The following is a 25,449-nucleotide window of genomic DNA, read 5'->3' on the forward strand; positions in this document are numbered from 1 at the left end:
TATTCACCTCAATTCATTATTGTACAACAAAGCATTGTTTGTGACTGACTTCAGCTGTGTTTGGACCTCCTTATCTCCCCAGACAGTCATTAATGTTCTTAGGCCAGCTGGCAGCATGCTTGGAGCAATGCCACTTCTGAGATGTGTATATGACTGAAGCAGAAAGAAACTAGAAAAATAGAATCATTATCAAGATCATGCATAAATAAATTTCACATAGCATGCAGGGTTAGTTACAATGGTGAATGACTGCTGGCAAACCAAACATTTATACAGTGAAATACAGAAAAGCAGATTGCACAATCCCCATTAACTGGGTTGGATGGCACAGGTAAAAATGCTTGAGATTCACCTACATACAATTTCTACTCAATCTTCCCCAAACTGAACTGCTGCTGAAGAACACATGTAACTTTTTTCAACTCCAAATGTTTTGTGGTTTAAAAAATAACTAGGCTGGTTTACATTCTTTTAATGCTTGCACCACACAGGGGACAAAACTGTGGCTTCAAAGAAACACGCAGAAACTCTGGCTGTTGGTAGTAGTATGTTATTAATATATTTCCTTATTTTAGAAAAAGTGATGTGTGACTCTTTTACTCTGTATTTTATGTTAGGTACTTGTCTTGGTTCCTAGCTTCCCACCCTAAAACACTAGACCTTAATCCTGTTCCAGATTAATCTATACCACTTATTACACCATCCAAGACATTACTTAAGAAGTAGAATTGAATCGAGCCCTCATGGTAGTTTACTTGAAACACACATCCAGTGAACCACAGGTAATTACTTTCCAAGGGGCGTTTTTCAAATCCTTGTGCACAAACCAAATTTCCTTATGAGACTGCTGCCTGAGTTTGTGTCAAAAGCCTCACAAAACCCAAGCTGCTTTCTATGATTCTGTCTGTATTAGGCCACTTGCTCTGTCAGAAATTTCATTGACTTAAGACAAACCACCTCAACACAGCCTTTTCAATGCTTTCTCTCACTTCACTATTTTCTAGAAACCTGCCAGGCTCATTATGTGACTGTTTGCTTTCCAGTCCTCCTGGAGAGGCATGATCTTGCCAGAAACCCATCGTCTCTCTTCACAGCCACCCACACTGCTTCTCTCATGAGGGCTGACAGGAAAAGGCACTGAAACACCTCAGCTTTCTCTCCTTCACCTCCTCTTTCCCCATTATTTTCAGCCCCTTCCCTCCCTCCCTCCCGACATGCCTCGCCACACCAGCCCCTCACACCTCCGCCCGCCATCTTGATTTGACCCTAGCGCCCCGCGGGACAGCCCGTCACGGCAAGCCCCGCCTCCCTCCCGGCACCTGACCGGGCCCGGCCTGTCAGTCAATCCGGGCTCCTCCGCGGGGGTGTGAGAGGCGGAGCCCAGGCGGCAATCGCAGCCAATCGGCGTGCGAGGTGCGGCGGCTCTGCGGCCAATCGGCTGCCTGCTTCTTCGGGGGTGCGGTGGTTGCTGTTCCTGCGCCCCGCTGTGAACTGCTGGCACAGGCTGTCGCCGCCGTCGCTGCCTGAGGTGTCGCGGTAGCCTCAGCAGCCTGGCCCTGCCCCGGTGTCACTGAGGATGAGCCCCTGCGCTGCCCAGCGCCCGTCCCACCCTGCCCGCCCGAGTCCATTCATCTAGCGACTGGTGAGGGGCGGGCCGCGACCTGCTGATGTGTCCGGAGGGGGAGCCGGGCCTGCGGGAGGGGCAGTGACACGGCTGACCCTGCCGGAGGGGACGGGACGGCGGCGGCGGGGGGCTGTAGGAATGGGGAGAACCCCAGGCGGGAGAGCCAGGGAGGGTGAAGGGTAGTCGGCCACGTAGGATGGGAGGGAACCGGCTTCGAGGCGGAAGAGAAGTGCCTCGGTCGCTTGTTAAGTCTCTTCTGTCGCTTGTTGCTTCCCGGCTACGTGGACTTGTGTAGTGTGAGTCAAAAGAGCCACCTTGTCTCCTGCCTGGCCCTCGCCTGTGGATGGCTTTTTGAAACACTTCGGACCTTTCCCCCCTTGACGCTGGCAGCAGCCTCTGCCAGGTTTCCTTAGTTGGAGGTTCCTGGGAAGGCCGTCGTGTTTCTGGCCTTCTTGGTGATACTTGTCTGTGGTTTTTGGTAGCAGCTCACAGTGTTGCTGGCTTTGAGCAGCAGCATAAGCACCAGAGAGCTGAAAACTCGTAGTTAGCTTAAAAGGATATTTCCGTGCTGTCTTCTTAGGGGCCAGCCACCTGATCTCTGAAATCCAGACCTTTATTTTGCTGACGTGGTCAGTGTAGTTGTCTATCTTCGTGGAAACTGACCACAATTTGTAGTTTACAAAAGAATAATAATCACTCAACAACATCTAATGTGGGTACTCTTTAATAATACTGTACCAGAAGTTCAGAGTTTATCCAGAAAAGTCAGCTTTTCCTAACGTTTGATGTATTTTTCTGATACAGTTTTAAGTGTGGTGAAATTCTGGAACACATTTGTGTTTCATTGCTCTTGACTTATCTTCAGGTTATCTGTTTAAATAAAAAAAATCTAGAGCAAGGTCCCAGTGTATTGTGGAAATGCCTATAATTACACTCACTGTACTTTTTTCTATGCCACTTTCTGTATGTTTTAATTTTTTCATCAGTGTTAAGCTTTTTAAGTAGTTTTAACTGTTTCTAGGTAAGCCATGCACAGTATTTCACAGTTTACTGTTTATGTGCTATGATTCCTGACTAATAGATCTGCTCTGACGTGTTGTAGCTGAATTTAGCTGCCAATGGTACTTTGGTGGTTTTTTTTTTTTGACAGGCGTGTCTGCCTTTAATTGGTAGTGCTTGTTAGCACTATTAGGAGCACATGGATTAGAGTTGCTGGATCACTGAATGTCTCATCCTGATAAGGATTATGCTGTTACCGCTGTGAAGGCAGAAGTTATAGAAAAGTCTGGAGAGAACCTCTAAAGGTCACTTGTGCCAGGGGCTGTGCCAAGCAGTGTCAGAGAGGCCCTGGCCTAGTGAATGAAGGGGCTTGGATCTGCCATGGCCCGGGGGACATAGCAGGCATGGTGGAATGTGGTGTTTTTTAAAGCAGGTTGGGTTTCCTCCATAGCTTTACTTCTAGGCAGGCCACATTTATTTAAAACTTGAACAGATTGCTTGCTGTCTAGCCCACTTTGAGAGCGTCGTTAGCATTCAATTTATCATTTGAAAGTGCTTCCTGACATATAATATTAATCTCTTAAGAAAATTGAACAAATGACTACTTATCCCTCTGTCACGGGTAACGTGGACTAGAGTTTTGATTTTTCTTGTTTATGTAACAGCTGCCTTATTCAAAGGCTCTGGGTGGTCTGTAGAAAACACAGCTGAAGGATAAAATAGATCCAATTTGCTCAGCCTGTACTCAACGTTTTGTTTTGTAAACCTTCTGAATCCTGGTTGCTCTTTCCAAAGTTTTCTTCTACTTACATACTTCTCTTGGTGTCTGAACTAGAGGCAGCGCTCTACTTGATCTTTTGTATATTGAGAAGAGCAGAACCCTTGCTTTCTGTTCCTTGTATTGTAATACTCCTGTAATATGGTTGAGAAGAAGCTAACTTTTTTTAAAAGACTCTATGTGGGAATTTCTGACTGCCAAACCTATGTGGGAATTTTGGACTGCTGGGATAGCTTAGATTTACCCATTTTTCCTTATATATTCAATCACTTTTCCCCTCATAAAATATATTGTGTATTCAAATAATATTGTTCAAGGGGTTAAAAAGTCTAGATTTAAACCCAGTCTTCAAAAAATGTGCAGGAAGTCTCTAAACAGTTTAAACTATCTGTGGCTATGTAATCTGAGTAGAAGTTTGTAGTCTAGCTGTTTTTTAAAGCCTTGGACAATGTGCTGCTTATAGCTGAAGGGTGTGTTTGCTGTTATTTATCTAGGAATTCATCTATGTTTCCTTGAGGATATGTTGCTTAATGCCAGGCCTATGTTTATTATATTGCTACCCAGCTTCAATTTGCTAGTCACTTTTGTCAGACTCTGAACTACTACTTTAACATGGGTTAGTGAAGTTTGCCTTTAGGTAAGACTGCAGTCAACAGAAAGTCTTGGAAAACCAGTAATGTGATAGGAAATTCACATGGCTTTACTTCTGTAAACTTTAGATTTGGTAGTTGTTTTTTTTGTTTTTGTTATTAGCTTAGTAATCAAGTAGTCTGTGTGGTTAAGTTTGTTTTGGGTACAAATATTTTCAGGATTTCCATGCTGTTACGGTTACAGGTCTTTTGTGATGTTATGAAACAAGTATGAATGGACCAACGTGGAGAATATTATTAAATGTCAGTGTGCTTGTTTAAAAAACAATCCCCCCTCCACTCCACCCTGGAAGTCTAAGAACTCGTAGTACCCTTATAAGGATGGACTTAACCTTCCTGGAGTGTATGATACTGCCAGTCATATCTGTCTTCATTGAGCAACTAACTGTCGAAAGGAAGAGGAAATGAATTTTGAACCTTCTGAACAGCCGTACTATTTATACTATTTCTTTTTTTAAAGTAGGGGTATTAGGATTAACAAGGAAAACTGTAGGCTGCTTCTACATGGAAAATAGAAACAATTATTTAGTTCTGTTTTAGGAGACCCAAATACTAGGTAGTTTTTCACCAAGTACATCCTAGATGCAACTGGTATTTAGAAAAAATCAGGACCACTTTAAAAAATAATAAATAAAAAACAATGGGAAAACAGCGAATGGAATGAGGTTATGCCAATTTAAAGATCAAATAAGGTTTTGAGAAATATTTTCTTAGGAAAGCGGCCTAAAGCTGGGTTTCAAGGCCATGTCACTAATTTGACAATTGAGTTACTTTAGTGCAGTGCACATGGAAGATGCAAAAGTAGCAATCCGTCTTCAAGTGTCACTGAATTCTAACTATCTGAATCTCTTGGTTTTCTCTTCCAGTTCCATGTGAGACCACAACAGCAGCTACTAGCCACTGCCTTGGTACTGGTATCCACATCCATGTTAGACAGATCTTGCTATATCTAATACTGAGTATTCGAGGCATCACAAAAACTTGTGCTGAATATGCTCTGCCTTCACTGGGTTTGTCTTCTGAAAGACAGTGACTAAGAGACAGATATGTAGCAGGGGATCCTAAAGCTGCCTTGGTATCATCTCTTTCTTCTGGCTTAATTTTTGTGAAATTTCACGTTACCAAAATAGAATTGATTATATATATTTTTACCTATTCTGGGAAGTGTCCTGGATAACAAAAATAGGTAAACAGAAGCCTTGGACTTGAAGACCACAAACCCATCAGAAGTCCCTTGTAAGCAGCTTTGATATGCAGAGAGATTTCTGGAGCTCCTCAGTGGGAAGCTTGAACAGAATCTCAAGACTTCATCTCTGTGATCTGCCCTCTGCTGTTTGCAGGAAATGAAATCTATCATCATCCTCCTTAGTCATTAAACTATTTGTTAGCTTAGTCTTACAGATGTGTAGAATATTAGTTAATTTCATACTTGAGAGGTGTGACAGCTATGATTTTGGACTTTTTAGGCAAAGATTTGGCACTTTTTTTGCTATTTGTAGTGACTTCTTGAAAGTAACAGACTTCTCCACAGTAGGTGGAGAGCTTCTTTTTCAGCTGTAGGAGTCCTGACTCCATAAAGTCGGATGACACATCAGACACACTCCTCCTTGCTCTGACAGCTGTTGTGTGGTGGTGCTTTGCGCTCTCTGAGGGGAAGAGCTGGGTGAAAGGGCTCTACCTACTCGCTTCCAGGAGGCAAGATACCACAAACACTCTCTTGCTACTTAAGAATTGCTTCCAAGTTGGTTGCGATCTCTTAAATTTCTCTAGCTGTGAAGATGTATAATAAGTAGCTCGTGTCTCCAAGGGAAAAATTAGAAACCCCCTTGCTACTGAAATAAAACATCTTTGGGATGCTCTGAATACTGCTCCAATTCCTTCATTTTTTGCGACATTTTCCTGTCATGAAAATGTTGATTAGGGTCAGTTTTTAAAAAGAACTTTAATTCCAAATGATACCTATTGTTTCATACAAATGTTTAAAATACGATAATCTTATTTAGCTGTTTGTCTTTCACTAATTACAGCATTAGGAAGACACTGGTATTATAACATGAATATGATTAGCGCTGAGAAGCCTACAGAAGTATCTGCAAATAAAAGCAGAGATGTGTAATCATAAGGTCACTGTATTCTAGACACTTAGATTCAAAGTTTAAAAAATGGTGGTGCGGTTCCTATTTTGTGATTATTTTAGGTGCTGATCGTTCAGCTGGGACTCCATATACTAGGAGTAAACATTTGGACAGCAATCACAAGGTTTTCACATAGATGATGTAATTGATTCACAATTTTAAAGTTCTAAGGTTTCACTTAAGGACCTACTTTGTATTTAAAAACAATCAGATCTGATGGTTAACCCTTTTAAGATGTTCTAATAACACAATATTGTGTTACTGGTGTGCCAGTCTTTATTGCAGAGGGGTGAAAACTTGATCTACGGCCTTCTGTCTTGAAATTGGAGGTGTATATATCAATGTACTAACATAGTATCTAGTGTTGTAATGTTTATAGTAAAGGAGGGCTGGGTTAGAATGACTTATAAAGAAATAAGTCAGCAGACTCGAATTTCACATAGCTGCAGTAAATGTCACCACAATGAAATTAGTGTGAGGTAGGCAGGGTTGTGGTTCTATATAATAGCGAACTTTTTACTCTTTTAATGTGTGTTTTGTTGTCCACGTTATTTTCATGTTTGGTGAGGCTTGAGCTCAGGCGCTTTAAAGAAGTTTTTTCTGGCCTCACTGTTCCTTTCTTGTAATGGCATAAGTTTCTTTGGAACCAGGATTTACTTGCTTCTGAATCCTTTTCTCATGCGATTCAGTGTCTTAAATAGGTGTGTACTGCACAAGGGAAGGTATGGCATGGGGCACAGCAGGACTGCTTCCTTGGGTGGTGGTGACATTTCATACCAGTTTACTGAACAGATTAGTCAACTTCATTTTATGACTCCCCTACGAGTATTTTTTCTTGGTTCTGTTTATTTTTACTTTTCTTTCTTTGTAGCACTAACAGCAGTGTCTTAAAAATGAGCTATATTTAAGATACGCATTACAAGACATATGTAAAATTCATACTACTTCCACAGCATAATTTTATTGCCTGGTGGCATACTGATGAAATGTGAGAAATTGGTTTGAGGATAATAACACTTCAGGTGTTTTTCCTATAGATCTACAAATATTTTTTTTTTAAAATTATTACTATTTAGAAGAGTGTTTGTTGCACTGGCAATCGGAGTCTGCTGATAGCAGTCACCTGTCATGCTTTGATTCCTTGGAGCAGCAAGTTAGGCTGTGTTCTTGAAACTAGAGCTTTTTTTCCTGGGCTTGCAACAGTGGTTTGCTTTTCTTTATACTCTGAGGCTTTGGAGAAGGAGGAAGGAGAGGAGTCCACACAGATCTATGTTAAACTTCTTGTGTTACTGCAGAAGTTTGTACGTTGGTTGTAAAACGCCCTGTAGAGTGAACTCAAGCTCGCTGTGACAAATGTAAACTAAACGGTTGTGTTCAGTTTTGGTCTCTGAAATATTTCTAAATGTTACTCTTGGGCAGGGATGGGAGACTAAATTGTAATCAATAAGAACTACTTTTTTGTTTTTCATGTGCCTGCTGTTTGAAATTTGTTTGAAGGTAGATACTGAACAACTTTGATTTGTAGATTTCCATTCCAAGTATTTAATCCCTTCTGCCTGAGGTGGAAAAGTAATTGTTGAAGTCTGTGTCATGAGATATTTAAATGAATACACTTGGATTAGAATATTCTTTTTTTTTTATTGAAAGTTTAGATTCCATTACTAATGTTTGCTCTAGACTGATTGCTTTCAACTTGGTGGCAATCTTGATGATAATTCTTAAAATAGGAGGAGGACTGGGATTTCTCTTTTCTCTTCCGAACAAAGTAATTTTTTCCTTATGTGTCTTTGCATATAGAGACATTGACAAAAACATGGTTACGTGTTCTGTGCCTGAAAAGCAATGGAAGCTAAGATCAGCAGGCTGGAGGGGCAAGGAGTGGGATGTGCACATGGTTACAATTATACTGACAGCTGAGCTGGAAAGATAGCAGGTGTTATTTGTTTGCTGGTTTGTCCTGTGGATTTGTTAACATATTTACTCTTATTTATTCACCTTTCATGGTACCACTGTCCAGCTTCTTTTGGAATATTTTACTGATTGGTAGAACAATTTTAAGCTACAGTTTGCATAGCAAGCATACACATCAACATGTGATTGAACACTACTTCACTCAGTTTGCAACTTATGCTTGAAAAGATTGAAGTGTGAAGTTTTTGGGGACTGAATAGCAGTTCACATTAAATTATGCAGTGTATCTGTGATGTGTATAGCTCACTTCTGTTTTAGATGGGTTTGTGTGTGATTTTTATACTGCTGTCTGCATTTCTTGTACTGTAACCCATTTAAATGTGACTGCATGCATTTAATAGGTGAGATGAGTGCTTCTGTCAGGCCGCCTTTACTTTTGAGAAAGTGGGTGCCAGAGAAAGTTGGACGGACATACTCTAGATGACCAGATAAGCAGAAATGCCGTATGCCCCAGATGATGTTTTCATGAACCAGAATTTGTATCTTTGCCTCGTTTTCCTTCTTCCTCCCTTACCCTTTCGAACCTAGGCCTTCGTTTCCTCTTGCCTACTTCAGGAGCTTTAGACCTTTGCCTTTCATAAGTGCTTATTCTGTCTGAATTCACGGCCTTGTACAAGTTTTTTTTTTCTTTTGCTCTGTTACCATCCTTCCTCTCACATTTGGCAGCAGCTCTGGGGATTGTGGGGAGGAGCCTTCATGTTGATTGTGCAGTAGAGGCTTAGCAGGGAGATGGGTAGGCATTCAGGCCAGGGAAGAGAAAGTAAACCAGAAAAAAATCCTTTTTTTCAGTGGCTAAAGTAAACTCTGGTGGTCCTTCCCTCCTTCTGGGTGTGACTGACAAAGCTTCTGTTAGCCAAGATCTACTCAACATTTGTGGGGATTTTTTGGGTGGGTGGTTGGTTTGTTTGTTTTTTTTTTTTTTCTCCAGCAGTCTTTCAGTTCAGTCCTTCCTTTCTGATCACAAAGTAATGATATAATTACACAGAAAACAATGAGGGTCTTAAGGACCCTAAGGCTGGGAAAGCAGATATCTTTTTTTCTCTTCAGATTATTTTTTTTTTTGATCCAGTTCTCCGTGTAGCCTCAAAGGTTTATGTCAAAGAAAGGAAGGAGGTGCCTTTGGAGGTTGGGGTGGGGAGTGGAGTCATGTCTTTTTAAACTGACTAAATCCCTGAGTATAAGCTCAGATGGCGTGGAGCAGGTCAGTAAACCCTTGCCATGTTGCTCCTGTAATTGGAAGTGCTAGTTTGATATGCACTGAAATTGGTACAGATGCTGGGGAAAAGAATTGTTGTTGACTAATATGTTCTGGTTTGTTCTCTTTCAGGTCTCCCTTGCAATTATGGAGTTTTAGAAGAATAAGGTAGTGTGGAGGGGGAATCCCCCTCTCCACACTTGAGGTAGTTCACTTTTGGAATTTTCTACGGACAAGAATATTTGTTATATAAGATGGTGAAATAAGACTTCTAAAAAATATATATTTATAAATATTTATTTGGATCAAGTGCCAAATATAGCAGTACAAAAACTTCTAATGGCAGCTCAATAAAACTGGACTTACATCCTTGGAATTACAAGTTTTTTAAGGCACTGTGTTGTGTACTGAATTGGAGTGCCTTGATATACTTAAGGGGTCATTCCCCTTAAGAAGCGGAGCAGCTTCAAAAGTGAAGATGAATTCTCTCATGCCAGACTGCACTTCAAAGTGTCGATCTCTACAGCATGCTTTGGATGTTATTTCTGTGGTAACCAGAGGAAGTGAAGGCCAGATCAAGGCCTTTCTCTCTTCTTACTGCTACAATGCTGCAACTATAAAGGATGCCTTTGGTAGAAACGTTATACATCTTGCTTCATCTTGTGGCAAAAAAGGTGTGCTAGACTGGTTGGCTGAGACCAAAGGAGTAGATCTCTTGGCAAAAGACAAAGAGTCTGGATGGACAGCTTTGCACAGAAGTATATTCTATGGATACATTGATTGTGTTTTGTCATTACTGAAGGTGAGTGATTTAGAACTGTAGTTTTCCTTGGTGTCTACAATTTTTAGAGTTGTATTCATTATGTAAAAGTGGGCTTTTAACCTCCATGAAAGCCTCTTGAGGGTTGTCCTAATACTGCATTTAGATCACAGTGCATTGATTTACTTGAAAGTTGCCTCTGTTCATAAAAGATCTCTGCCTTTCCCCATGAAGAAATCAGCACTGAGTAAGGATCCATGATTAATTGTGGACTTCCCCGAAGACTGGTTTGTGTGGATGGTATCAGGGTCAGGATCTTAAAAGTGGAGAATGGTCAGACTAGAGATACTCTAAAAATAGACTCTTCAGTACTTACACCAATTAGTGTTTTCAGAGAACATAAAATAAAAGCTTAAATGGAGTTCTAATTGGAAATTAATCTTACATTTGGGAGATAAGCACTTTGAGATACGGAACATTTTATTAGTTGAATCCCCATTTAATTCATATTTTAACCAGGGCTTTTGCTCAGTCCCCCTCATTCCTTTCTTGCGACTGCTATTTCTTCCCTACCATTGAGCACATTGTGTATATTTTTTGATTGCTTTTCTGTTCCATCTTTCCCAAGTAGAACAAAGGGAAGAGCTACATATGGTTGGGATCTTCAGGGTCCCTTTAACCACGTGAGAAAATGAAATATTTGTGTCTCAGGGTTACTTAAATGTAAACCTTTCATGGTTGGAACTCATTTTCCATTTTGAGTTCAGCTTTTTTAAATTGCAGTGACTAGCTATTTGTAAGCATTAAACTCTGCTTTCAACAAGCAGTTTAAGCAAAATGGTTGTGGATCTAGCACACTGTAATTCTTGACGGCCTGGTAACTGTTAAATATGTATTTCATGTGCTGTACTCTTACTTAGTGAGGAGGTTTTCATTAAACTTCACAAAAGTAGGTGTTTGTGTGAGAATTGTATATGATTCTGTTTTCTAGAAAACTGGAAACTGTGTATGTGATGTATGAAAAAGTATTCAGTTCTCTAGTGTATTTGTGTGTATCTTTTGATGTTTGCTTACAGGAGGCCTATACAGGTTTCCCCACAAGTATTTTACTTTTCTATCAGTTGCAAAAATGAGTGAGGTTTTTCTGATATTCCTCTAAGAAGCAGAATGAAATAGCTCATGGAGTATGCTCCGTCACCCAGTTCCTTAACTGAAGCCTCGCTGCTGTACTGCATTGTAGGAAGTTATTATAGCAACAACAGGAAGGGATTATAGAATAGAATTATGAAATAGCTCAGCTAGAAACATATCTCTGAAGATTGTCTAGTCCAACCCCCCTGCTCAAGCAAGGTCAGCTAGAGCAGGTTGTCCAGGATTGTCCAGTTGGGTTTTGAATGTCACCAGGGGTGGAGACTCAGACATGTCCGTTCCAATGTTTTAATACTAGTCCAGTAAAAATGGTTTTTAGGTTTAAACAGAATTTTTTATATTTCAATTTGTGCCCATTGCTGCTTTTCCTGCCACTGGATATCACTGGGATCCCCACCCCCTGTTTCCAGTCAGGTATTTATTATACAAATTGATGAGACGTCCTTCCCCACCCACCCTGAACCTTCTCTAGGCTAAGCGTCACAGCTCTCTCAGCCTTGTCTTCTGTGTAAAATGCCTCAGTCATTATTTTCATGGTCTTTTACTGGACTTGCTCCTGTACATCCATGTCTGTCTTGTACTGGGGAGTCCAGACCTGAACCCTGCACTTCAGCTGTGGCTTGCCAGTGCTGAGTAATGCCTACTGGCAACACTCCCTCATGCAGCCCTGGATGCTTTCACCATTCTTAGCTGCGAGGACACACTGCTGGCTTGTGGTCAACTGGTTTGTCCACCAGGAGCCCCAGGTCCTTTTCTGCCAAGCTGCTTTCCAGCCAGTTGGCCTCCAGCTGTATTGGTACAATGGGCTGTTCCTCCCTAGGGCCAGGATTTACGCTTCACTATGTTGGACTTCATGAGGTTCCTCTCAGTACATTGTTCCAGCCTCAAGATCCCTCTGAATGGCAGCACAACCCTCTGGCTTATCAGCCACTCCTCCTGGACTTGTGTCATCATCAGCCTTGCCGAGGGTGCACTTTATTCTGTCATCCAGGTCATTAGTGAAGATTTTAAACAGTCCTGGCCCCAGTATCAACCCGTGGGGTACTCAACTAGTATGGATGACAGACTTCTGTTGCAGGCTGGAGGCAGTCATGACTTATTCTCAGACTTTATCTAACAACAAGTTTTGCTGCTCAGCAATTGCGGTTTGTTATTACAAATTCAGATAATGTGTTATTACAAATTCAGATCAAGAAGCTTCTGTTCTGCTTGTGAATGATCTGTGCAGCTGCCAAAGAGAAGAATATCCAGCTACCCATTAAATGATAGAAATAGGTTGGTCTTTCTGTCATATAGTGAATTAATACCAGCACTGTTGCTAGTAGGGTTGCCTTTACAATTTGCAGAATGTGTGTTGTTCTTCTGGCTAGTGTTTTTCCAAATAAAGTTACAGGTTAAAATCCCTGCTGCAGATGTGGCTAGCTGTCCTTCGGTCATGCTTGAATGGATTGTGGTTCCTTGATTTTTGTGTTTCATGTGTTTACTTCTTAAGTGTGAAATTCTGTAAGTTTTTCTTTTATATTAGGCGTGAGCTGTAGTACATAGGTACAGCCATATTATCCATTAGGTTCTGCTTGGGGACATCTGCAGTTCTTCCCTTCAGTGATCTGATTGATGACACTTGACTTCCTTAAAACCGATGCTGGTGTAGCAGCACTCTGTTGTATTGAGAAAATGGTATTTACAAAGAATATCTACCTCTCTCAAAGTTCTAACACAATGAATAACCAGTTCATGTTTTATGCTTCTGAAGCTTCCTTGCTATCGTCTTGTGTGGCTGTTCGTATCCTCTTGCCCTTTTTCAGCAACTCTGAACCACTGTTCCCTGCTTGTTTTCAAAGCCATAGTAGGGTTTTTTGATCTTCTCAGTTTTCCATTTTGTCAAAACTGATTCTGTAAACATGCTGGTGTAAGAAAATGTTTTCTTCAAAGCTGGTAAATGCATTTTTGGTAAATACTTGCCCTTGCTAGATGGCAGTGCTTTATCTTCAACTGTATTTCTTTTGTGTTTCCCTGATTACATTTTATTGCTCAATTCCAGTTGACAGGTCAACATGATGTATATGTAGTTGAACAGAATGGCACTGTTTTTTTTTTTTCATATCTGCTTACAATTTACTTGAAAGAATATTAAGGTTTTCTTTTATCAAAATTAAACTTAAATTAAAGATTTGTTGATCTTCTTAAACATTTACTTGTCATACTTAAAGCTGCAAAGTTTAATTTTGTTTGTCTCCCCCTCCCCTTCCCTCCCCTCCCCTCTCTTTCAGCATGGCGTTAGTCTGTATGTTCAGGATAAAGAAGGCTTATCAGCCCTGGATCTTGTGATGAAGGATAGGCCAATCCATGTGGTCTTCAAGAAAACCGGTAGGAAATCAAGTAGTTTAAGTTGTATTTTACAGGGAAATATGTTTCAACAGGGCATAAATGTATGTACCGCTGTGGACAATATTTTCTGTTTCTAATTAAGACTGTATAAGTTATGAGATACCTCAAGCTAGTGGTAGTGGAGCCACTAATATTATAAGACAGCAGGTGCAGAATCCGTATAAGGTGGTAGGCATAGGATGCACGTATGTAGCAATAATAAAGGAATAATGGCTGACTTAGAAGTAAAAAAAAAAAAAGTGTGGGTGATGTAATAGGTAACCAAAAGAGGTTGTGGAGACTACAACCTTGGAGATATTCAAAACCTGAGAGAACATGGTCCTGGGCAGCCTGCTCCGACTGACCTTGCTTAAACGGAGTTGTTGGACTTGATGATCAACAGAGGTGCCTTTCAACCGCAACTATTCTGTGATTTTTTTTTTTTTTTCCCCCTCTTTTATCTCAATTCAATTTATCAGAGAGACTTCAGTATCTTTGAATTTGATACAGTACTTCACATCACTTCTGTGTCTTTTGTGAAAAGGGAGGGAATATGTTCTTGAATCTTCAAAGTATTTTTAGGCAAGGCAGCTTGATATAAGCTAGTTACAGTCACTCTAAATACAATTTCTCCAAATTGGAAATGAGTATGTAAAAATAACTCTGAGCACACAAGTTTTTCTTTGACAGGGGGTAGTTTTTGCAGTGGCTTTCATTTATTTTTACACTGGTTTATGCTTTTTGAGAGGGGGTAGTTTTTGCAGTGGCTTTTATTTATTCTTATGCTGGTTTATGCTTTTCTATCCCCCTTCATTCCCCTTTTCTCCATGTCCCCAAGTTCAGTCTTGTTGTACAGAAAAATGTGTTCTTTTCAACTTGTTTCCAGTAAATTTAAGTATTTTTGGTGACACAAATCCTGAGTTTGGCCTATTTTTAATTTTATCTTGTAAAATATCTTAAAATTATTTAATCTTTCAAGTAGTAGCTCAACATGATCAAATATACATCAATTTCAGTTTCTTACTCATCAGAAAATGGTGGTCAGATATCATTGTAACTGAACGATTATTTAAAAAATATAAAAAGGTGGTTTTTGGTCACACCTCTGATCTGAAAGTGTTTATGGTTTTCATGCATGACAGGATAACCTTTTTTTGGGGAAGGCTTTTTACTAAATTGAAGCAAAGCATGTACAATCTAAGGTAGTAGTAGAGTCTTCTGAAAACATAACAAATAAATTTGCTGGTGAGGAATGCTTGCGTGTTCTGCAGCTGGAAAATATGTATAAGTAATGTTGATCATCTGTACACTGATGTTAAATATTTTGTCGTAGCACCTTCCTTCTCCTAAGAATAAAACTTTTAAAAGTTCAATTTTAGGTAAAAAGCAGCTTTCCCCTTCAAATTTTAAGTAGAAACAGCAGGAGTTGATTTTCAAAGTCATTATGTATGAGACTTGTAAATTTCCAAGCTGCAGAGAGAATTTTTTTTCATTGCAGATCCCACTGAGGTCTACACCTGGGGAAACAATATAAATTTTACTTTGGGTCATGGTGGTCAACAGGGTAAACATCATCCTGAATTGGTGGACCTTTTTCCTCGGAATGGCGTGTATATCAAACAGGTATTCTGAAAGTATTTACGTAGGCACGTTTCTTGGTGAAATTGGAGGGGTGTGTATGGGGGAACAACTATTGAAGATGTTACCAAGTTTTGAAAATTTGAAAGAAAAAAAGTTGGGTCAGTGGGTTTTTTGTTGTGTTTGGTTTTGTTTCCCCTCTCTTTTTCTTTCGTCCCAGTTATTTCTGAGCAAGCAGTTCAGAGCAGCTAAGGAGTACTAGAGTTAGGCTTGCTGTATTATGTTCTTGCTGCTTCCCCCCTCCCTGATCACCCTCGGTTAAATCATGGTTCTCTATTTTGGTGGAGAAAATGTTTTTTGATGTTATTTACCTTGGATATATGGCTTGTATATCATTAAATAAATTCAGAAGCATGATACTTCTGTAATTGTGTTGAGTTTCTGACCTCCTGTGCAACTCCTATAGAGAACTGAAGTGTGACAGTGAATCTGATACATGTTGAATTAAAATTCTTCTTGTGTTGAAAGCAGTATGCGCTGTTTAGCGCTCTTCTTGTAACAGTAGTTTTGTTTGTAGTAACTTCTTGGGACTTCAGTTTAAGAAAGCTTGAAAGTTTAAAGTACAACGTGAACAAGCATTCAGGGCAGACAATCAGTGCCACAGTCATAATGTGTTTCCTTCATCACTTCTGAGGCAGTATTGTTGCCCTTAAAACTCAATCTTTTGAGCTTCTGCGAGCCTGTAGGCTATCTTATGTTAATAAACGTGAACTGTAGGTCTCTTCAAGTAGGTTAAGGCAGTACATAATAAATTTAAAGTAAAAATTTTGTGTGCCCTGTGGCTTGATTTGGCAGTCCTGTGCTTTAATACTAGTATCTTACTCGTATTTACACAAACGGATCTTTATTAAAGCTGAACTTCTTCACAGAGTAGTTCTGGTAGATGTTTTCAGGTTACCAAGAAAATTAATTTGTCCTATACCACCTTCTCCCTACCACTTTTTTGCCCTTTTCCTTTCAGGTGGTACTCTGCAAATTCCACTCTGTATTCCTTTCCCACAAAGGTCAAGTGTATACATGTGGGCATGGACAAGGAGGACGCTTGGGTCACGGTGATGAACAAACATGCCTGGTATGCTATCTTATGCTATCTCACGTAGTCTACATTTATTTCAAACAGCAGGTCTAAAAAGTGAATTAAGGTTTCTGTGAGACTACTTTCAAAATCAGTTTACTGTTGATTTCAAACAAACCCCCTTCCTCCCTACCAAATAACAGAAAGAAACCCTCTCCAGTACTACTAGTGAAGTGGCAGGGAGTAGAAGAATGTGCATTTACATGTATTTTAATTTTAGGTAGCTAGGTGCTGCAGCCAAACTTCTGTGTTATGACTAAGTTGTTTTAAAGGCTAGCTGATGCCAGATAAGTGGAAGCAAATGGTTTTTGTCTGGGCTGGCTTCTGAAAGAGGTTTGCGATACCGTCTGAGTGTCAAGGCTGGCACAAAGGAAACAGCAGTACTGTGAAGCTGTAGTGGCACGACAAGTGATGGTAGGGTTGCTTCTTACTAGACTTGCACAGATATTAAGTGAAAACTTACCTATCACTTTCATTTGAACAGTACACTGTTGCAATATGCAAACACAAAATTTGAGAAGACTAAGATACGATGACAATACAATTCTTAGACTGCAGTATCTTATCCTGTGCGCGCTATCTGATAGTGTGCATTTAGTTTGCAGCATAATAATTTTTTGAAATTTCTGTTATCAAGTATCTGGTAGAACTTGATATTATGTTGCTGGATGTTACAGTGAAGACTGGATCTCAATTTCTAATGCTTTTTAAAAAAAAATGCAGTTCCATGACATCAGAATTTTTTGCAAATTGCTGTTTCGAAATTGGGATGTTACCCAGTTGAATAATGGAGAACTTGCATTAGAATGCATGAAGAGTCAAAGATACAGAACTGCTTCCTTATTCTCTGGAATTTTCCTAGGGTTATTCTGTATTTTGGAGGAAGGGAGAAGTCTTTATTACTCATGGTAATTTAAAAAGAAAAACAAAAGAAGTAATAGTTGATATTTGTCCCTCTGTTCTGAAGATACAGTTTCCAGCCTAATTTCGGAGCAGGTAGTTTAAAAATCATCTCCCCTGATAGCACAGGATGCATTTCAAATGAAAGCAGTTTATCTTATTGCATTGGATGTGGTAATTATATTAATGGGTGTATTATATGTTCAAATGCATTTTCGTCTGTAGTTCAGTATTTTGTCATGACTTTCTGTTGGTGTAACTTTAGTTTCACAGATGGCCACTGGTCAATATCAAACTTGTTCTTTTTTCCCCCTTGTTCAGGTTCCAAGACTTGTGGAAGGCTTAGCTGGCCATCAGTGCTCCCAGATAGCTGCAGCTAAGGATCATACAGTTGTTTTAACAGAAGATGGATATGTTTACACATTTGGCTTAAATACTTTCCATCAATTGGGTATTCTTCCTCCTCCTGCTAATTGCACTGTTCCTAGACAGGTAAAAATAACATCAGGCAAAGCTTAGTTGTCTGTTGGTTTTTGTTTGGTTTTTTTTTATTTTAATATTTTAAACTTTTTCAGAACAACGAAGTTGAATGTGAGTTTAGGTGAGATCTTGATTCTGTGTTAGCGTACATCTCAATCTTAAATACTTAACTACGTGCTGATAAAAATCCTAGTTTGTCACCTGAACTGTACTAAAGTTTGTAGTGCTAAGTGTGATACAAATTACAATTGCCAAACCCCTTTTCTTCCCCAAGCATTCTGTAGCTGAAATGATGTAAAAGTAATAGGTATGTATTACTTGAGATTCACGGTCTTTACTCCTTTTGAATCACTGGATGATAGATCTCAGGGTTTATGTTTGTGTCCTTTGCTGGAAGCACTGTTGATTCTTGGAGTAATAATGCTTTGGGAAGAATAGCAACAGGGAAGAGAGTGTATGGGTGTCACCAACTTGACTATATTTCTATGCTCAATGTATAACTTTTTCTAATACTTTAAGTAAATAAGAATTACATTACCTTTTATTGAAAAGAAGCTTCATCTAGAATAGAACAATGTTGCACCACCAGTGTTAAAAAAGTAGGAAAGAAAATTGGCCAGAGTGCAACAGGATAGTGCTTTGGGGTATGATAGGATGCTCTTCAATAGTGTAATATATCCGCAGTATTTGCTTTGATCTTTATCATCTTGATTTGAAGTGTGGAGTTAGTAGTATAGTGTTCTGCAGTGTGTTTAGGGCGTTAGAAGCTGAAACATTTTAGCTGATACTTTTGCAGCACCTGAGTTTTCCTTGGCTGTTTTATACGTGACCTGTGCAGTCTTGTTCAACATCTTGCATATAAAGACAGCCTAAGGAGATTTGATTCTAGTTCTGATTAGGTAATCCAAAAAATTTACTGCTTTGTCACTAGCGCAATAGTGCCCCACTTGACAAACTTCTGAAATAATGCTTAGTTATGAAACTGTATGTGGATGGATACCAATGCTTCATTCTTAATCACTTTAGGAGTTAAATGTTGTCAGAAGTTTGTACATGTGAAATTCACCTGTTGCTGCTCAATATTAAGATGTACTTTGGATTTGTGCTTAGGTTCAGGCAAAAAACCTGAAAGGTAGAATGGTGATTGGAGTGGCGGCAGGCAGATTCCATACAGTGCTATGGACTAAGGAAGCAGTGTATACCATGGGGCTGAATGGCGGCCAACTAGGTAAGGTAGAAGCGTTCTGAAAGTAAACCCCAGCCATTAAAAGATGTTATTCATGTTGTTTGTACTAAAGCTGTCATCTGCTTCTTGCAACAGAAGCCTGGTTAGAGCTTTCTCTTTTCTCTTTTTTTTTTCTGTGTTTTTTTTTCTAAAGCAGTCTGATGACATCATCCCTTCACACTTCTTTTGAAGAATATTTTTCATTACTGCCAGTCACTTTAACATTTTGAGATGATGGGAGCTAGTCAGAGTTAGCTTTGTTATTTGAACTCCTTATAATTCTGTTGCCTTCCATTTATCTTATGTGGTCCTGCTACTGAAGACTTTTAGGAGACAGAATGTTGCTGTTTGTGTGGCACATAACCCCAAGGCATGCTTGTCTCCTTCCAGCAGTCTGGCCCCTAATAAATTATAAACTAGCATTCATCTCTCCTGCCTATGTCCTTCTTTCACCACGCACTATAAACATGCTACTGATAACTTTTTCCTAACTTTTAAACTGAAATGCTTGCCCATATCTAGAGTCTTTTTCAACCAACACCATTACCAGAATCTTCACTTAACTCAGTATTATTCTAAGTCAAGAAAGAACCTAATAAAACGTATGACCAACTAGTGAACTTCTTGATTGTTTTATGAATGGGATATTTTAATTGCTTTTGTCTTTTTTAATGAACAGGTATTGCAATATTGGTTTGGATTTGCATTTCCGCAGTTCTGTATCTGTGTGCAAACAAAACTGTTAGCTAGCTCTGGTACTTACAGTTAATCTGCATCAGTTCTGACATCAGGTTCAGACACTTTTTTGTGTTCCTATTTAAGATTGCAAAGGTATGTGAAAAAACTTGTCTTTATCAGAGAAGTATCTTACTAATGTATTTTTTTTTGTATGCACCCATATTATAAGTTTCTTTGTAGTTGCTTGTGTTGTTGAGATTATTCTGGTATGCACATGGGCCAGTGCAGTACCCTATGGACGCAGTAATTGGATTGTTAGTGGTATAGTTGTGTCAGCTGGGCACTATGATAGACCTGTGGTAAGAAACTTGCCTCTTTAAGATGTTCTGACATAGCACTAGGCTGTCATATTACAGGATCGCTTCCAGCTCTGGAGGTAGCTCTGCTGCTTGTTCCTGGATACTTGTACACACATCAACTCTGTGGTGCAGACGTAAGTGCACACACAGCAGGGTTATGTTATGTATGAGATTGTGTCAGGTTTCCTGACGCAGCAGAGCGGTAATGGCCTGTTTGGTTTTGTTAATATGTTTTCAGAGATCTTCCATTATATCTCCAACTTCATCTGTTGTTTCACGTAGCTGCCTGCCTTCATGCTTATGTGCACTTACAGCAATTTCTAGGACAAGCTTGTTTGGTGTCTTCCAATGGCTGAAATCATCTATAGCTTATGCCAGTGTGATAGTATTTCTAGTGTCTTGAATTGTAATATGGTCAAATAAATGTTCTTCTTTGGAATCAAAGGCAGTACCACTGCAGAGTCTAACCACGTTAAATAGCTTTCCCTGTAGAGTATGCCTTGCTTCACTTTTTTTTTTTTGTTTATCGAATTTTGAATGTTTTCTGGTGTTTGTGGTGAACTAACAAGTGTATGTGGTGAGTCTCTTATCTGTCTGATTATTTTGAAGATGAATTATCTAACTACATAAACAGTCTTTTAGAATTTAAAGGTTCTTCAAAGTAGTGTAGCAAAGGTCCTTTAAATGAACAATGTGTGGAATGGCACATAATGTTTTTGGGGTACGTTGTCTTTTCTAGGTTATCTGCTGGATCCGAATGGAGAAAAATGTATAACTGCACCTCGCCAAGTTTCTGCTCTACATCATAAAGATATCTCTGTGTCCTTGGTCTCTGCAAGCGATGGTGCTACAGTATGCGTTACTGAAAGAGGAGATATTTATTTGCTTGCAGACTATCAGTGCAAAAAGATGGCTTCGAAGTATGTATTAAATTTCTAATTTGTCATGAAGCACAAATAGGTGAAGATTTCACTCTAGTCTTACACTTGCAAGCTATTAGAAAGGTTTTTGTGCATAAAGTAGAGATAATACGGTGCTCCCCCGAGTTTTCTTTATTTGCAGTTCTTTCATATGAACTGTGGCTATCTCTTTTGTTTGTTTATTTGGTTTTGTTATTACATGAGGCTAAGGTGCCACGTGCTGTATACCAAAGATATTTAAAAAAAACTCCAACATACTAAGAGGAAATATTTTGTGCCATAGGTTTAAAAATATTGAAACTGGTATTTTTTTGTTCATCTATTAGCCTGAATTTGTATACATGCACCTTGCTAGAAGCATTAAAGATCTTCTGTTCTATTTAGTTATGTGGTTATGATTTGGAATCATTAATTTGGGGTCTGAATTTGATAATTACTGTGGGGATATGGTATGTTATAAAGGGTAATTTATGTTGCAAGGGAGAACTTAGGACCTCATCTGGTCCATATGCTAAAACCTGAATGTAAAACTTGTTGAAGAAACTGGGCCCATGACTCATAAATCAAGGAAATGATTTGATCCCATTTTGTTTTACTTAGCTTGCAATAACAGATCAGAAGAGGTAATTAGCATTTTTTAGCAGTTAACTCCCAGTTAGCTGTTCAGCTTCAGACTTCAAATTCTAGCAGTATTTATTGACATGTTATAGTTTAATGATTATTTTATACTTAATTTTCTGCATGATTTTAAGTGAAGAGGCTGGCACTTGGAGAAACTTAATGCCATATATTCTGTGCTTGCGCTAAGAAACTGAAAAGAGATGACTTGCATGTTTTTGATCAGGTTAAAAAAACAAAACCCACCAAAAACCTGAGAAACAGCCTACTGAGATAGGATAGGTCATTTAATACAAACAGCTAAATTAAATTTATACAACTATAACTTTTGTAATGCTGGAGATCAAAGCCAAATCATATGCTGGTTTTCATTTATGGAATTCTGTGAAGAACCTGTGGATGTTGTGACTTACTTAAAAGCAAAGCAAAAATTACAGTCTACTAATAGTATTTATTAGCAGTTATGTTAGTAATACCAATGGGGAGAAACTAAACTCCAGCAATTTTTTCGTGTCACTACCTCATCTATTTTTTTTACTGCCTCTCCAAATGAAAAAGGTAACTCTGTCACAGAATCAACATCAATACACAATGAAGAAATACTAATTTAGCCTTTTGTGTTCTTTCAGACAACTGAACCTTAAAAAAGTTCTTGTTAATGGTGGATATTTGGAATATAAGGTAGATACCCAGCATCTTAAAGAAAATGGGGGTCAGAAGATTTGCATTCTAGCACTGGATGAAGCTGGAAGAGTAAGTTGTGTCCCTAGAAATCGTAATTATATAGCAAGTTGCATACTGATTAATGAAACTTTAAACATAAGAAGTTGACATGACAAAATCATGCATAGATAATACCCAGTTTGTTTCTGTAGAGCTGCTAGTGATTTTTTTTTTTTAAAGGGCTATGGGAAGGCTACCAAAGTAATATACTGTAGTTTATATTTAAATCTGTGAACATTTAATAGCTTTTCAGTTAAGGTGTAAACTTCTTTACTTTTACATAGATAAGTGGTTATATAGTGTATGTGGCGTGTTGGTTTTTTTGCTTGATTTTTCTTTCCCCACCTCATCTTGCACTCCACCTACCCGGTCACCTTTACGCCCTCCAGAAATAGTGTAAGAAATTGTCTTTGGACTTGAAAGTTTTAGAGCCTTTGCTGAAAAAGCAGCTGTTCTGTGGATGAGGTGTCCCCTTTATTATTGAAAAGTTGCAGCTAAACCTGGTGAATGGCTTAGTATTTATAGTTAAGTGTAGACTCTGTGTTGACTTAAAACTGGAATACTATGGCCGATTTATTGTTTCCTTCCCTCATTCTTTCATAGAGCAACAGTTTATAGGACCCTTCAAGCTGCCAGCCTTTTCTAGATCTGCTCACCAGGCTATCTAAACCTTCAGTGCCATCTAGTGGTGTTTACAAAAAGGTTTTGTTACTGAAATAATGCCTTCTTAAAGAATGTTAAAAACTGAGCTTGTATATCAAAATAGGGAGGAGTGTGGGTATTTCCTTTTCTTTCCTTGCATTTAACTGAATTATGTTTTGGGATGATCTTATCTGTTTATTAGGTCATTTGTTGTCTCGGAGATTATAAACTTCTAGTTCAGTATTTGTTCATGTGAGGTTTAGCCTCTAGCATCTGTAGTATTGGTAGTGCCCCTTCAACATCTTTAGGACACTGCTTTAGCAGTAACTGACTACGTTGTCTTCCTGCATCAGTTAGGCATTATGAAGTTACTGAGTGAGGAGAAGGATAGGGTCTTAATACTTCTGTTTCCTGACTCAGCACTTCCTGATCTGGCTTGATCATACTCTTTTTTTGAGAGTACTGTTTAGCCTGGAAAAGAGACAGCTCAAGGGGGATCTTATCAATGTATATACATACTTGAAGGGAAGATGTAAAGAAGATGGAGCCAGGCTCTTCTCAGTGGTGCTCGGTGACAGAACCAGAGGCAGTGGGCACAAACTGAAACAAAGGAGGCTCTAGTCTGAATATCAGCGAGCACCTCTTCACTGTGGGGGTGATTGAGCACTGGCATAGGTTACCCATGGAAGATATGGAGTCTGCATCCTTGGAGATATTCAAAAGCTGTCTGGTCATGATCTTGGGCAACTGGCTCTGGGTGGCCCTGCTTGTGCAAGGGGTTGGACTAGATAACCTCCAGAGGTCCTTTCTAACCTCAACCGTTCTGTGATTCTGTAGGGCTCAAGACAGGGGCAAGGAAATGAGTTACTCAAATTATTTTGTCCCCTCCTTATTTAGGTGTTAACAGACCTGTGCAGGCCCTTCAGTGGGAGAAGATGAAAGAGCGACTTTAGCGCCGCTAATGCCCCATCTGGGCTTTACTTTGTTGCTTCGTGCTCTCTTCTTTCAGACATCTGCAGTATACCTTGTTGGGGTCTTCCTGTGCATGCATTTCTTCACATTTCTGTTAAATGTTTTGAAGTTGTGTTTGGTCGTGATCTCCATTCCAAAACCTTGGCTGGTACAGAAAAAGTTGAGATTTTTGTCAAACAATTAAGAGGAAATGGTTTACATTTTTGGTGTGCTAGCTTTGAATTTTGTCTAATTTATAAGCAAACCAGTTGGACAAATCTGTAAATTAAGAACTAGATTAAACTTATTTCTTGGCATGATGACAGCTTTTGCTGTCCTTGATGAAATGTCAGTAAACACTGTCCTATAGATGACTGCTATGAAGATGTTTGAATATTCAGAGCAGCTTTTCAAATGCCCTTCATGGGCAAATGGATCTTGATATCATAATAGATTTTCCCCGGTTTACTTGTGAGTTCTTTGTAATAGATGCTCATAACACTTTAGGATATAATTTTGGAGAATGTCTTTCTCCTTTTATATGCAACTTTGAGATGGCATGTTCTTGTGTTTAAAAAAGCAGTATGTAATATAAAACTGCTTTTGTATGGTAACAAGACTTCCCCTTTCTCTGAAAAAATGATATTTTAGGTGTTTTGCTGGAAGTCATCTAACAACTCCATGAAGCAGTGTCGTTGGGTGTATGGCCGGCAAGTCTTCATGTCCGATGTTGCTTTAAATAGGAATGAAATAATGTTTGTCACACAGGATGGTGAAGCCTTTACAGGGAAGTGGCTGGAAGAAGGGAAGAAAGTCTCAGAAAAGAAAGGTTAGCTATGACTTCTTAATCGTTTTTAAGTACTTCAAATCAATATGAAAGTTTAATCTTATCTTTACAGTCTCAGTCTCTAATGTGGTGAGTCTTTTTTCTTTCCTCTGTGGCTTACAGTTAGCAGCATTGACCACTACTGTTCTCTTTCCTCAGTAATACTAAGATTTACTTGCTTTGCAGCCTTCAGCTAACCTTCAGGTGGAGATGGCCAGGAACAAAAATACTTCTGAAGAGTAATAGTAGCACAAAGGTCCGGTGTAATGTTCTTGTCGCATATTAGATGACCAGACCTAAGAGACTGGCATTGAATAAAAGAAGGAGCATGTACTTGCACTACTAAGTCTGTGAAACCTTATCGTGTTACCAAACCCTTATGTGTGCATAATACAGGGTCCAGAGCAATTTCTGCCTTATTAACTTGGCCCATGTTGCTGAGAGTAGGTCCTGATGGATTGTTTTTCTGTGAGGAAGATACCTGTCTACTGCAGGACAAGATTTTAATTGAAACCGTCAGTTCTATTCATGTAGGGCTCTTAAAACTCTATGGACAGAAATGGATTTATTTCCAATCTGGGGCGTATTTGAACTTATAGCTTTATGTTGTAGTTCTACTTCCTTTGATACAGAGATTCTGTCTTCAGTCTTATCAGTCCATTTTTGCATTCTTTCACAGAAAAAAAAATAATCTTTCCTCTTGCTCAATCCAGAGTTGCATACTAGTTTTACTCTGTTGCTACTTTCTTTTATTTTACACGTCACATACTAGTTCCCTCATTACAG

The 25,449-nt window shown here is 39.1% G+C and overlaps 1 protein-coding gene across 2 annotated transcripts in view; it reads left to right on the forward strand.

The window, feature by feature from the left end:
* Window positions 1-1,452: 1,452 nt before the first annotated feature.
* The window catches only part of IBTK (inhibitor of Bruton tyrosine kinase), a 60,912-nt gene continuing 36,915 nt past the window's right edge, over window positions 1,453-25,449 (forward strand). The window contains exons 1-10 of one of the 2 annotated variants that reach the window (XM_074581302.1): window positions 1,453-1,642; window positions 9,485-10,154; window positions 13,532-13,628; window positions 15,127-15,251; window positions 16,228-16,338; window positions 17,563-17,733; window positions 18,832-18,949; window positions 20,723-20,903; window positions 22,151-22,274; window positions 24,489-24,666. In XM_074581302.1, the coding sequence (XP_074437403.1) occupies window positions 9,831-10,154; window positions 13,532-13,628; window positions 15,127-15,251; window positions 16,228-16,338; window positions 17,563-17,733; window positions 18,832-18,949; window positions 20,723-20,903; window positions 22,151-22,274; window positions 24,489-24,666 (1,429 nt within the window). In that variant the 5' untranslated portion in view covers window positions 1,453-1,642; window positions 9,485-9,830. Of the gene's footprint in view, window positions 1,643-9,484; window positions 10,155-13,531; window positions 13,629-15,126; window positions 15,252-16,227; window positions 16,339-17,562; window positions 17,734-18,831; window positions 18,950-20,722; window positions 20,904-22,150; window positions 22,275-24,488; window positions 24,667-25,449 lie in introns of those variants that run through there. The other variant, XM_074581304.1, reaches the window with a different exon arrangement.

This window comes from Larus michahellis, chromosome 3 (assembly GCF_964199755.1).
Source record: "Larus michahellis chromosome 3, bLarMic1.1, whole genome shotgun sequence".
In the NCBI taxonomy this organism is placed as follows: Eukaryota; Metazoa; Chordata; class Aves; order Charadriiformes; family Laridae; genus Larus; species Larus michahellis.